The sequence below is a fragment of the Cavia porcellus genome, unplaced genomic scaffold (genome assembly GCF_034190915.1).
Source record: "Cavia porcellus strain 051 isolate PalLab524CR breed Dunkin Hartley unplaced genomic scaffold, mCavPor4.1 scaffold_15, whole genome shotgun sequence".
In the NCBI taxonomy this organism is placed as follows: Eukaryota; Metazoa; Chordata; class Mammalia; order Rodentia; family Caviidae; genus Cavia; species Cavia porcellus.
The window spans coordinates 72151619-72165949 of NW_026947498.1; the positions used below are offsets into that span (position 1 = coordinate 72151619).

The 14331-nt window shown below is 41.7% G+C and overlaps 1 protein-coding gene across 3 annotated transcripts in view; it reads right to left on the bottom strand.

The window, feature by feature from the left end:
* The window catches only part of Wdr48 (WD repeat domain 48), a 47057-nt gene that overhangs the window by 2887 nt on the left and 29839 nt on the right, over positions 1-14331 (bottom strand). For 2 of the 3 annotated variants that reach the window (XM_023562590.2, XM_063225159.1), the window contains exons 10-17: positions 14159-14261; positions 12942-13039; positions 8485-8592; positions 8032-8170; positions 7354-7449; positions 5039-5144; positions 4091-4178; positions 1214-1290 (exon numbers count right to left, since the gene is read on the bottom strand). In XM_023562590.2, coding sequence (XP_023418358.1) covers positions 1214-1290; positions 4091-4178; positions 5039-5144; positions 7354-7449; positions 8032-8170; positions 8485-8592; positions 12942-13039; positions 14159-14261 — 815 coding nt within the window. The remainder of the gene's footprint in view (positions 1-1213; positions 1291-4090; positions 4179-5038; positions 5145-7353; positions 7450-8031; positions 8171-8484; positions 8593-12941; positions 13040-14158; positions 14262-14331) is intronic. The other variant, XM_003464143.5, reaches the window with a different exon arrangement.

Sequence of the window (14331 nt, forward strand, 5' to 3'; positions counted from 1 at the left end):
CTCATTTTTTAAATCGTGAAAGGTTTTTCTTTAGTGTCCTCCAAAGGAGGACATGTGCCACTAAACAGACTTCTTGTCTTTTGTTGTTGCCCCCCCCACGAGATTTTTGAAACACATACAGAATAGCGACCTGGGTTTTATTCCCTTAAATACTTCCCCAAAGGATAAAAGCATCCTGTTGGGTAAAGCAGGCCCCGCACTACAGGGCCTAACCCTCCTGGAGCTCAGTTTCCCCTGAGCGCTCTTCCTCATTTGCTTTGCCTGCTGCTAACACCTAACATGAAGGTAGACAGTTCTGACTTGAGTGTACACAGTGCTGCGCTGGGCATCTGTATGTCTCCAACTTGACTCGTCTATTCCCCAAACCTCCTCCTGAATCCCTGGTATCGGTCTGTAACTGTCAGACTACATTACCAAGGCTTAAGCTCTGAAAGCCATTACTCTCACTTTAGTATGATGTAAAGGACTTGCTTTAAAGTAAGTGTGGATCTAAGTGGCGAGAGATGGGTGGAAAGGTAAGCAGGAACAGACAGGAAAATGTTTACAGTCAGGTGTTCATAGTTACCGAACTCTCATGGGTCAGTGAGTACTTGTTCTGTTTTCTTTGTATAAATCTAGAAATCTCTGGAACAAAACAGTTCTTAACAGTCTTGTTGACTTTACTTGCTAGGATATACATGCGGTTCACAGTTCAATATCTTCTTTCTAGACTACTGAAATTCTTTCCCTGGGTCTCTGCTTTATTTAAGTCTCTCTCTGTACCACATACCACGTCATCTCACCCATTTCTGGTCCTGAATCACTACATGTTCTCTGACTTTCTAAGTGCCCTTCTAGCATCCCATCGCCTGTCGGTCAGTGCTGCAGGCACCTTCAGTACATGGCCCCTTCCAAATCAAGCTGAGTCCTGCACCTGCAGTATCTACCCTCGATCCTCACATCGCTAGCTCAGATTCTGCAACCTTCAAGAAGCCTTTTAGCAGAGTTCTAGTCAAAACTCATTTCTTTTCTCTATTCTTGTTATTTCTTAAGTATCATAAAAGCAGTTAATAGATACAAGTTGTGTCTTAAATGGTGAGTTTTGTTAAGAGACAAAATCCAGTAATGTTATAGTCAACCTCAGATCTAGCGCTTGACTTCTGTGTTATAAAGCAAACCATAAGGGAAGAATTCTAATTAGATCAAGGGATAACATGATACTAAATATACTTACTTTTTTAAGGTTTTTGCTCCTGAAGATGCATGAGGTTGGAGGTAGAAAGGAATTTTGTTGAATTTGGGCATATTTTTCTGAAATATTGAAAATCAAAAAGGTGTAATAGTTTCAATTAGCTGACAAACTAAAATGCTGCCAATAAGAAAACATGATTTATAAGTATTTTATAATTTTGTGTAATTTATAGACTATCAAATTCAGTGAGCTTTAGAGAAAATGACCAGCAAAGTAGTTTAGTTTTGTGATAAAAGATATGTAAAGATAAACCACATGTAATATTACTGGGAATATGAACTTGAAGCATGGCTCTTCTTAGGTAATAGTACAAGGCATTAAAAGGAAATAAACTCCATTTATCAACATTAAAAATATTGACGCCGATACCTAAAGGCCCAAATGGAAACTGCTGTGTCTTGAGACAAATGCACGACATTCACCCATGAGGAAAGCCACCTTCTCTACCCTGGTGGGGCCCGCGGTTCGCCTGAGGACACTGGCCTTCCCGCGGTCTTTCTCTCTAACACCGGAGTGATGTCTGAGGCTTTAAGGAAGAGTGGAAACTTCAGCCACAACCTGGAGGTCTGTGTAATGCATCTGCACACTCAGATGAAGGGCAGAGTATGCTTTTTCATTTGTTTCAGGGAATCAGTCCCTCCAAATCTCCATGTCAATTCTGTCTGGATGTCTTTTCAGAAATGAGTCAAAGACCCCAAGTCAGTAATACACCCGGGTAAACTGCACATGCAAAGCAGTGGTTTATGGGCTGCTTGCACATAGTGAAATATTACTTAGGTGTCCAGCTGGCTAAGTTCTTGGGGTCTGTCTAGGACAAGGAGCAAATGTTTTAAGTGCTAGCAATCACATCCTTTTTCGTACAGTTTTAGAAATATGTGAAATAAGTCAACAGTACAAAAGGGATCCAAACATATATATAAATTCAGGGCATGATGAAGACAGCAATTGTGTGTGTGTGTGTGGTGCTGGGGATCAAACCCAGGGCCTTGTACATGCAAGGTAAGAACTCTGCCACTAAGCCATCTCCCCAGCCCTTAAAGACAGCATTTTAAACTAGCACAAAAAGGACAGGTTACTTAATAAACTGTGTTGGCACCCTGGATAAAGTTTTGATAAAGTTAGAATCTTACCTCATACCAAACAGAAGGATAAACTCTAACAAAGATCTATATATCTATATACACACACAAACAATTATCATAAAGGAACTAAAAGAAAATACTGAAAAGCACGCTTTTGCTATTCGGGAATAGGAAATATCTAAACAAGATATAGAACTCTGAGTCATAATGGCTTGATTTGATAATGTAAAAATTAAAACTTTTCACTTGGCAAAAGACACCATAAACAACTTGGGAGGCTGAAGCACGAGGATTGCTGCAAGTTCACAACCAGCTCTCTAGCTACACAGTGAGTTTAAGGACAGCCTGAACTACACAGTGAGACTGTGTTTCAAAAACCACCAACATCGCCTCCCCTGCAAAAAACAAAAAAACCAACCCCCCTCAAAACCAAACCAAACCAAACCAAACCAAACCAAACCAAAAACAAAACAAAACACTCAACATGACCAAAGTACCGTAAAACTTTGCAAGACCAGAGAACAAAGGGTCATATTCAATATAAAGAACTCCTACAAATCATAAAGAATTCACAGAAGAAATACAAAAGGCCAATATGAAAAGATATTTAAACCTAATTTAAAAAAAAGTTCACACTAAAATAATGAGATAACATTTGCCTGTTTTATAACAAAGATTCAAAGCATCTGGCATTGTTGAGGATGATGTTGTGCAATAGTCTCAGCATTTTGGAGGCTGAGCCAGGAGGATCACCATGAGTTCAAGGCCAGCCTAAACTACATTTGAGTCTCTGTCTCAAAAAAAAAAAAAAAAAAAAAAAAACCAATCCCCTGCAACAAAACAAAACACCAAAACAACAACAATAAAAAGGAACTCCACAAATGTCTGGCATTGGTATGGGTGTGGGAAAAGGGCACTTGAGTTTTATTGGTTAGTGTAAACTAATACAACCTTTGCAGAGGGCATGTAGCAGAATCTATTAAAATTTAAAATGTGTACATCCTCTGATATAGCAATTCCACTTCTAAGAGTTTATGCTAAAAACTCCACAAAGGTGTATGTACAAGGATGTTCACTCCAGCACTGTTCGTGATAGAAAACACTGGAAACAACCCAAATATCTGTTAACAGGAGACTGATGGAATAAATCTGGGTATAGTTATACTACAGGATACGTAGTCAAAATGCTGCAGAACAGTATGTAAAAGAGATTTTGTGCAAAATAAAATGAACTGTGTGAGTGTTCACGCACATGAGTAACATCTAATTGTGTATGCAAAGAAGAAAGTACTAAGTGCTGTGCACTGACCTATAAATAGCTGCTATTCCTGGGAGGAAGGACAGGGAGTTGGTGAGGAGGTGTGGGTGCAGTGGAGATGGAGGTACACTGTACGCATTACTTTATTAAATAAGTACCTATTATTGTTACAATTAAAAACCAGTAAGAATAGAAATACATATACAAATAATTATTAAAGCTTCAACTCTGAACTGGAGGGAAGCAGACAGAGTCTAGTTTTTACTCAGGTTTAATGTTATACTGTCTCAGTGGGTGTGGCGTTGCACACCTGTAATCCTAGGACTTGGGAGGCAGAGGCAGGAGGACTGCCACAATTTCAAGACCACCCTGGGCTCCATAGTGAGTTCAAAGCCAGCCTGATCTACATAGTGAGAGTCTGTCTCAAAAACCAAACAAAAATTTTACTGCCTAAGATTATTCTTAACTTCATGATGTGGAAAAAAATGGGTGGGTGAAGAAAGAGCACAGGACACTTACATCCACGGTGATGTCAATCACCCACTGCGGCACTGTCTCATTAAGAAGCATCGACTCGGTCTCACCCCCAGAATCTCGGCAGAGCAGCCTAAACGAAAGTCATCAGGGAGAGTGAAACACCAGCACAGGTGACAAAAGTCACCCTCCACAGCGCTCAAGGGAGGAACCTCAAAGACCGCCGAGGAAGTTCAGTGAGGCAGAGGGACTAACAGGTGACGGCAAAGCAGGCCCAATACTCAGGGTGTAGATTTTGAGGCCAGACATCTACTACAGTGGCTTCCCTGGGTCCTTGGGTCAAAACGGGAGAGGCAGGCATAAGCACAACACTACAGAAAGGTTTCCTAACAGTGCCACTGTGTGTGGCCCAGGGCTCCACACGCAGGCGGGCCTGCGATGTTTACAGCGACAGCTTTCAGGAAACCACCACGAAGGCAGAGGGTTCTCAAGGGCAAGCCATACATTTGCCTTTTGTCTGGTATCAATGGAGATCAGTGAGCTGTCTCCCTTGGCCCTGCCACAGTACTTCTGGCAACCTTCAAGGGCCCACAAGAATGTCTGCTTTCCCAGGTTGGGCCACGTCAGCCACGGAAGCTCCCAAGAGCAGCCCAACTCATCTTCCCTGGTTTGGCCTGAAGAGTGTCACATGTGCTGATGCTGTCCTGTGGGCAGGGTTTTCTGGTGACACCATCTGTTCCCTGAGTTGGCAGTCACACAGGTCAAGTGAAAGCAAGTAAGATTTCCTGGGGAAACCATCAGAGAAGCTGCCTCACTGTCATTCCGACAGTGGCCGCCTCACTGTAGCCGCAGAGTGGACACTGGGGGCGGACAGCATCAGAGCTGTAAGCTGGCTTGTGGATGCTGAAGGTCTTCCCAATTCCTGACATTTCCACAACACTTTTAGCAAATGGGAGCTCCCGCAGGCAGGGCCTGTGGTCCTTCTTACCCTACCTGAATAGTGTGCGACCTCCCGCTTCACCAAAGATCACAGGTGTGTGGGGGGGCACTTGAAAATATCCATTTCCCTTCTGTACTCGGTTCTCCTGTTCGCCATTTACTAGAAAAAGATGCAGGTGATGTTAGTATCCTGGGCGAGGGCTAAAAGTATAAACTCTAAACATTTAATTTCCACAAGTTTCAAATACTTTAAGATTTTAAGTCAAAAGTCCTAGAATGTTGGATGGGGTGGCTCATGCCTGTAATCCCAACATTTGGGAGGCTGAGACAGGAGACTGCCACAAGTTCAAGGCCAGCATGGGGTACAAAGTGAGTTCAAGGCCAGCAAAAACTACACAGTGAGACCCAGTCTCAAAAAACTGAAACACCAAAAACCAAAACAGTCCCATAAGTCAGAGTTTGAAAAAGGCAAAAAAAAAAAAGTTAAATCCCTGAAAATGAGAAACATGACAACTTGTGTTGTAGAGCATGAGAAATGACTGTACTTCAAAATAAAGGAGGGTAATGTCTGACACTCACAATAAAAAAGTAACTAGCTACTTTAGTCACACAAAAATCTGTGACACACCTTTTATTAGTAATTTGTTTCTGTCTCCCTACTCCTTCCTCTGTCCCTCCAAAATATTTCTTCAGGAACATTATGTTCAATGGCAGCCACAGCTAATAAAACCTAAGTGTAAGTGAAATATAAAAACCCGCAAAGACACAATCTCACTTTTGTTGCTGCCCACAGATTTCATGTCCATTCTCTCTCTGTCGTCTGCTGAGTCAAGAGCACGTGGCCCCAGGTGCCGGCTCACTCACAAACACCACCCTGAACAAGCTGGGCAGTCACCCTCTGAAATGCTGTAGCTCTGCCGGGGCCTCTCTCACAGCACCCTCCGTTTCTTTCTGATCTCGGAATGTTTATGTAAGCAGCCCTCTGCTCCAGCACACTGTGAGCCCTGAAGGACAGGCCCACACCCATGTACCTTTCTCAGGCCCCTTGCACCTCGCAAAGGGGCTCTGCAGACTGGGTAGCTGCACCCAAAGCATGATCTTAACGGTGCTGGGGTAGCCTGTGCAGACAGGCAGGACAGACGTGGCCCAGGCTGCGGATGAGGGGGGCAGACCTCACCTTGCTTTCCCATGCTATTTGACCCCCAACTCACAGCCTAGATCCAAGGGGTGCTGTTTCTGATTACTTAATACTTACTGTTTATTTGGGCCTTTGAGAACATCCAATCTAACTGGAAATAACCTATCCACAGCCACAGAGCTGGTGAAGTGCAGAGTTCACCCGGAACCCAGCTTTCTCAGCCCCTGGTTTCTCGGCTCCCAGTCCTTGGTACAGGTCTGGTGGGGACTGAAGTGAGCCAGCTGAGAAAAGCAAAGCCCCCACAGGCAGAGTCAGAGGGAACCAGCAGACTGGTTCTCAGGGGAGCATGAAGCCTGTCATCCCTGTGAGAGAAATTTAAATCGCACAAATCCTTATGGATGAATCTGGCAGCCAGATCGAAGTCCCTGGCAGGAAGCATCTGCCACTGTTTCTCCTGTGGCTTTCCTGATGGTCTGTAGAGAACCTGAGCAGAGTAAGCCTCAGTAGGTGGGACTCGGTGACTCCTGAACCAGCTGTAGGTTGCACGTGTGATGAGAAACTCAAGTTTTTTTTTCCTTCCTTTGATCAAGCTGAGTCAAATGCAAACGTTCAAAATGTTTTCTCTGCTGCTCAAGGAAAGTTATGGCTGCTGTCTGTGACACACACATCTTTTTAATTTCCTTAGTGACATTAATTAGTTACATACATTCATTTACCCTGGCACTTCTGAGTTGAAAATCGATATTCTAAAACATTCAGAATCACCATCAGGTATATTGTCAGGTCAGGTAATACAGCATTTCAGGCCAATATGAACTATGACAACAACCTGGCTTTCTTGTTAGCTACTTAGCTAGCCTGAGAGGTAAACCCAAATGTCACAGAAACGCTGAGAAGTATTTTTAGAATAAACCTGTGAAGGTGCCTAGTTTTTTTTTTTTTTAACAGGGTTTCACTATGCAGTTCAGGCTGGCCTTGAACTCACCAGCTGCGCCCAGGCTGACCTTCAGCTCAGGTGAGCCTCCTGCCTCACCTGCCTCCCCAGTACTGGGATTACAGGCATGTGCCACCACACTCAGCCTTAAAACCAGATACTCTGACATGCTGAAGGGAAGAAAATTAACTGGGCAGATCACAAACATTTACTATGTCACACTGTATCAAATGGCTTAAGCACCTTTTGGTTCTGAGTAATTCTTGTCATTTATCTAGTGAAATTAAAAACACTAACCATGGTTTACTTCATTTTCCTCTTCATCTACTGGACTCACATGTGTTCTAGGCCAATATTCTAAGAGTGCCTGGAGTAAAAGTCCTCCTAAATTCACTGTAAAAGTTATTTAGAAAGAAAACAATGGAAAACAGAGTTTATTAGTTGTAATTTAAAAATAGAAGTAACAAAAATTTAAAGTTTTCAAATATTCCAATGCTAAAATCTCAACCCAAGGCTAGTATTCAAAATCAAGACTTGAAGGATGTTTTCAAGCTTGGTAGTTTTTATCTTAGAAAGTTTAAAGCAATGATAACAGAGGGCAAACATATTCAACATGGTTCTTCAGAATAGCCACAAAATAGTCTCTACAAACAAACCGAACTAGGAATCACATTCTTTTTTTTTTTTTTTTAACTTTTTTTTTTTAAAGAATCACATTCTTAAAGCACTATTGCCATTACGATTGAGTGTGTACACACCAAACACCTGTATTTTTTTTTCCTTCCCTGGTGCCTAAGTCTCGCATGGTCCTAGAACAGGCCTGGTGTCAGCCCCAGGGGCTGCTGAGAGCTGCTCTAACCCTCTGTTCTGGATGGAGGTGTGTTTTTATGTACAGGACATGGATCAAGGATATAAGTCATTACATTTCAGGGAACTGACCAAGATGATTACACAGCATAAAACACAAGTATCTACCTTCTCTTTTGGAGGAGGAAGTGACGGACAGACAGAACTCACGTTTTGGATCTGAGCCATCAGGGCTGTTAAAGCCAGCGTCTTTTGCAGAAACCCAGGCAGCAAAGCAGTCACTCTCATCCAGAGTGATAGTCAGCATCTGCCGAGACAGAAATCCGCTGTGGCATCCCACCGTGTTTCCAAATAAGCCTCTACACTTTTATCTATTTGTACTATTTGACTTAAATGCTAAGCTACAGATTCAGGGACAAACTGATGCATTTCGTGTGACCCAACCCAAATATAACTTAGCTTACTGAGATACCAAAGACATTTAAACTACAGAGCGTAAATATTAATATGAAATTTTTTTCTCACACTTAAAAACATACCACTTTGTAACTAAGAATAATTATGAATAAGCTCGAAATCTGCAACAGTCTCAAATTATACAAGGATCACCTGCCGACTTACCCCTGTTTTTAAGTCTACTGAGAACCAATTTGGCACATACACCATTTTAAACCTTTTCTTAATTTCATCTTCGAAGTCTACTTTGCCTAGGTCTTCCACCTTGCATGCCTGTACATCAAAGAGAGTTCAAGCACCAGTAAGTGAGTGGGCAACTGACTGCATTCTTATTTTGCTATTCAAAATTTTACACATTTCCGTATTTGCCTGATGAAATACTCTAGCCTCTAAAATACATTTAAAAAAGAATGTGGTTAATCTTATATCTTAAGGCATTTACCTTTATATGCTGCTACTAAAATTTTGATTTCAGAAAACATTCATTTTTGGGGAAGTTATAATTGAATTTTGTGATACATTAATACCAACACATTCCTCTAGAAGCAATGTCAAATGAAACTCCCAAATAAGGGAAAAAGTTCTCCAAGTAACTGGCTAGTGCTACTGAAGACGCCTGTGAAATTCCCTTAGGTGACAGCTAATGCAGTACAGGCAGCACTTCACAGCTGTTTCTTGACCACTGTAACCCATCCTTATTTGTCTCTCATTCCCTAAATAAGTGTGGTACCCAAGGGCATAGCCCGAGTATCCGCTGGTGCCGAGTGGCATTTCCAAGTACAGCTCACTCCAATTCTGAATCCCGTCCCTCCACTATCCTCTCTCAACAGCAAGCTGGCTCCTTCCGAGAGTCCTTCTTCATCCACCATGTCTCAAAGGGAGACTCTACTTACCCCCCCCCCCCCCCGCCTGAAACACCTGCGGAAACTCCTGCTTCTCCAAGGGCCGCGTCTCTTACATATAGCAAATGTGCACTCTTTTTCTCTCTGCCATTCAGCGACCCATGGTCATTCTCCCTCATTCACCAACCGCTTGTGCACCAGCGTACTGGCCAGCAGTCCATCTCAAGTACTTGTTTTCCTCCCAGCAACGCCTGCGACCACGTGGATAACACAGGTAACACAGTGGCCCCTCGATTCCTTGCTAACATTGCTACTGTAAATTTGTAGCAACATTATCCAGTCTCACCTGGATCGTCCTTGCTAACTGGGAGTCTTCTCTGGTTCCAAAGCCTATTCTCCATAAGAAGTCTGCGGGCTCAACTCTCAGCATATCCTGCCTTGCCACTTCCCCTGCTACTGACAGCATGTAATTCTAAGTCCTCCAAAAAGACAAAGAGTCCCTGACGGAATTCCCTTAAGCTGGTGCTCCCATTTTTCTGGTACAAGGAAAAAAGAGTCCCTTCTGGCTGTGCTCTGATCTCAACACCTTTTGCTTCTTGGGATCTTGTACTATCATCAGCCTCTATTCTTGCTTGGCTTTATTCTCTGTAAGCAGTGAGACATGCGCAGATTTTTCTACCTTAAAATCCCAACAAAGAAAAACCAAAACCTTCCCTTGGCGCTCTCACCGTAATCCTCTCGTTTCTGTCTCTTTTACGCTACTGTCCCCTACTCCTCCTGCAATCTGAATTCTTCAAAGATTACTGCTGCTTAGATTTTCTCTCTCTTCACATCCCCACTGCTACTGAACCCACTCCATCTGGCTTTTGTCTTAAAGACTCTCCTGGAAAGGCCCTTTTGTCACTTGCTAAAGGCATGTTAAGTTTCCATATTTTAAATGAACTGGCAGGAGGTAGATGCTACTAACCATATGCTCCTGCCTGAAACACTCAATTAGTTTTTAAGGGGCCAATGGCTCAGGTTTTCTTGTTCCTTCCTGTCAGACATCTTTGTGGCTTCCTTTTTCAATATCCCAACAGCAGTGATGATCTAGTTTATTTTGTCTTAGTCTTGACATGTCCCTTGGAAATCTTGACATTCCCCATGACATCAATTCTAATCTACAAGCGGATGACTGCCGGATGGTTTTATCCGGCCTCCTTCTGTAACCTAGGTATTACACTATAGAGCTGCTTGCCCTCCAGACATTTCTAGATATTCGACACATACTCAAATCCATCGTCTTTTTTTGGGTGTGTGTGTGTGTGTGCGTGTGCGCGTGTGCTGGGAATCGAACTTACAACCTTGCACACTCCAGGCAGGTACTGTGCCCTTGAGCTATATCCCTCGCCCCTCAAATCTTTTTTTTTTTATTTTTATTTATTTATTTATTTTTTTTGACCCTCAAATCTATCACCTTGATCAGCTTTTCCCTACCACCCATCTTTATATTCCCTGAATCACTTTCACCCACCAAACTGCCGTTCAGAAACCCACAACTCATCCTTTCCTTCATAGGGCCTCATTTTATTTTTTTCCATTTTCCTTGTTTCTACCCTAGTCGACAAATGTCATCTTTCAACTGTAATTTATAAGAGCCTTCTAATTAGTATGTGTCAGAACAGTGCTAATGGTTCTTAACCATCTCAACACTATCTAGAAGTAGGTACCCCTCACATGTTAGCAATGAAGACAGAAGTTTTGCGAAGCTCACTAGATCATTTCACTAGAAGCCCAAAGAACCAAGACTAGAATGCAGCTCAAACTTCTGGCTACGAGCCGCAACACTTGTGACTCCCCTACACTGCTTACTGTTATCCCTGGCTCTAGCATGTGGATATGGGAAGCTCTCAGGTTACACGGAAATGCTAACCATGGCACATGTCAGCTCTGGGTCCCACCTGAGGAGAACTGCCCCTTATTCACATGGCAATGCTGTATCAGACCACAAGTTGGCACCAACCCAAAGCGAAAGTCGAACTTGAAGTGGCTGGCTTGATCAGTTTCTCTGAAGACAATTAGGTGCTGGGCAGCATGAAGTGAAGCCCAGTCTTAAGGCAGAGACAAGGCCACATTTATGGTGGAGTTTCAAACAGAAGAATCAAGAAGCTCTGCTGATGAGTTCCTGAGGGATGTACTGGACCCTCCCAACCTCCACGGGACTGACTCCTCTCTGAAATAAATTTGGGGATCCGATCCCTGGCAAGCATTACTGTACGGTAGAGAAAACAACAGACTTTGACCCCTGCTGCAGACTTTCCAAACAAGTAACTACAGTCTCTTGGAGGCTCTGAAACCACACTCACCCAGCAGCTGTTTGGTAATGGACTCTCCACATAACTGCCCCACGGGGAGGGAAAGCAGAGATCAGGCGCAGGTTTCTAGTCAGAGACGGCTCCTTTTTCTCAGTAATGAGCCTGCTTACCTTTCTTCAGATCATAAAGTTAACTTAAGTGACTCTCTCTCCTTTATAATCAGTTTAACCAAAACACCAGATCTTTCCAAGTCTTCTTTTACATTCTCTTTTTCTGTCATTAGATCCCCAAAATATGATGCTTAAGACATCTATCTCTGGGCTTCCAGAATCCCATTACACACATGACTAGGACTCTGGACATGCTATTCCCTTGCTCTAAAAACGATCTAGTAGTCTGCAGCAGTACCACAAAAAGGTGGATTGTGGGCCTATGATTTAAGACTCTTTGGGAAAGGACCTAACTGCCATATTTTATCCCTATACCTCCATCAGTCCCTTATATTTACTCTGCTTTCCAAATAAATAAAACCCATCAAGTTAAAGGAGCATGCACCTTCCCTCTTCAAAGCCTCTGCATTTACTCCTTCTTGAAATGCCTTCTCCCCATTAGCCATCTGGATATCTTTAAGCCCTGTTCAAACGATTGCTCTATCATGAAGCTCTCTCGCTCTCTCCAGCTATCAGGGTGTAACCACCCTGCCCATAAGTCACTGTATGACCTGTTTACTCTTCAACTCTTCTTTTCCCTCCTACCACAAGGGACTGTGGTGCAGGCTTTCCCATCATTTATTTCTTAAACCTGGTTCTATGCTCACAATAATCACTAAGTCCAAGAAATATTTGCTGGGCAAATGAACAAATATGACATTATAGGATACGAAGTGACTGCTGTTTAGAATGTGGCTAAATAGCTGAATGCATCTCAACAGTTCCAGGGAATAGAAGGCAATGTGACCCAAAGTTGTATTCTGCTCCTGTCAGAGATGCTGAGTGAGGGCTATAAATCCTAAGAAATAGCAAAATTTATTTTGTGTACTCCAATGGCTTTCAATCTAGGGTAATTCTATATTCTTCTTTCCTCTAAATATCTCGCAATATTTGGAGACAGGTTTGGCTGTCACAACTGGGTGGGTGGAGGCCTAGTGGCATTTAGTGGGTAGACATACTAGGGATATTGCTAAAGATACTATAGTGCTCAGGTCAGCTGTCCCCACATCAATTACCCTGCACAAATATTAGCTCTAAGGTAAATCAGTATATAGCACAATTTGTAAAAAACTAACCAGAGAAAATGGTTCCATTCAAACAGTTTAGGTGCTTAAAAAGATAAACTATGGACTTATTTAACATACATATAATAAAGTACCTACCCAAAAATAAAGTTTTATTGCAATTCTTTATTTATATATTATCATGTATATAAAAGGAAAAATAAAGGAGTATACAATCCAACAACCTATATATAATACTAAAAAGATACTCACCTTCAATACATCCCAGTATGCCACGTTATTATTGGTATCTTTGGTTAATATATGCCTCTTATCATTAAGAATGTGACATTGAATAATACTAGCACCCCCTAAAAGTGGGGGAAAAACATAATTAGATAATCTTTGTATATTTAAATTCACAGTGTATAATACAAGCTATGTTAGCTACTAGGAAAGAGAAGGACCACACTTGCCTTATTCTGCTTGTGTCAAAAGATATTAAACCCTCCACAGTATGCAGTAAGTCCCTGACTTTCCAAATGGACCTCGTATTATCAACATTCCTAGACGTGAACAAATGGCAGAAATACCTCACATGTCTGCTGGATACTGTGTGCTAAATAAGCACACAGTAAACGTGTGATAGTGTACAATAGAGCACAATTGAGGACTTACTGTATTCTTGTGTGTGTTTGGTTTTTTATGCTTTACACTACATAGTTGTGTCAAAGTTACGACACTCACTTTGCTGGACTTACAAATGAATCTGACTTATGAACGTTTTCCTGGAACAGAACTCAATTGTAACTTGGGGACTTACTGTATTTTACAAAGAGGCTGCTGGCTCTATCCTGGCTATTCTGCTGTTGGGCAAAATAATTAACTCAAGAATGATGCTGCAATAAATAAAGGAGTCCAGCTATTCCTCTGATATGCTGAAAAAAATGTGGCACACATACACAATGGAGTATTATTCAGCCATAAAGGATAAAGTACTACTGTCATTTGCAGCAAAATGGATGCAACTGGAGGACATTACATTAAGTGACATCAGCCAGACACAAAAAGACAAATACTGCACGTTCTCTTGTATAGGACAGTAATGAAAATAAAAAAGCTGATCTGAACACAGAACAATGATTACTACCACCTGGAAAGAAGCAGGGGAGGTGGATTTAATCACTGTACTAATGCATGTATTAAAATACCACACTGAATTCCATTAATGTGTATAATTAATATGTTAATAAAAATGAACTCAAAGTCCATTTTTGAAAGTCACCAAAATTAAAAACAACTTTTTGTACTAAAAATAAACCTTTATATTAATATTCTTTTTTCTTTTGTTTGAGTACTGGGGATTACAGGCATGTGCCACATGTGTAGCCTGAATTGCATTTAAAGAAGTATCATTACCTCTATTTTTTATCAATCTCTTAGTAACTATAATTTGCCTTTAAAAAAGATATGAGACTTTACAATCTTACCTTTTATAATTTGGTCAGGTTGTGTACAAAGGGGAGTTATTGGACTTGAACAGTCATTGTCATAATCTCCAGAGGTTCTAAAATTATGAATTCCTTTCAGTGTCTAGAGGAACAAAATTTATTTAATCATTTTATGCTTTACAAGTTTTCGTCTCTAAGATGGTAAGAAAAAG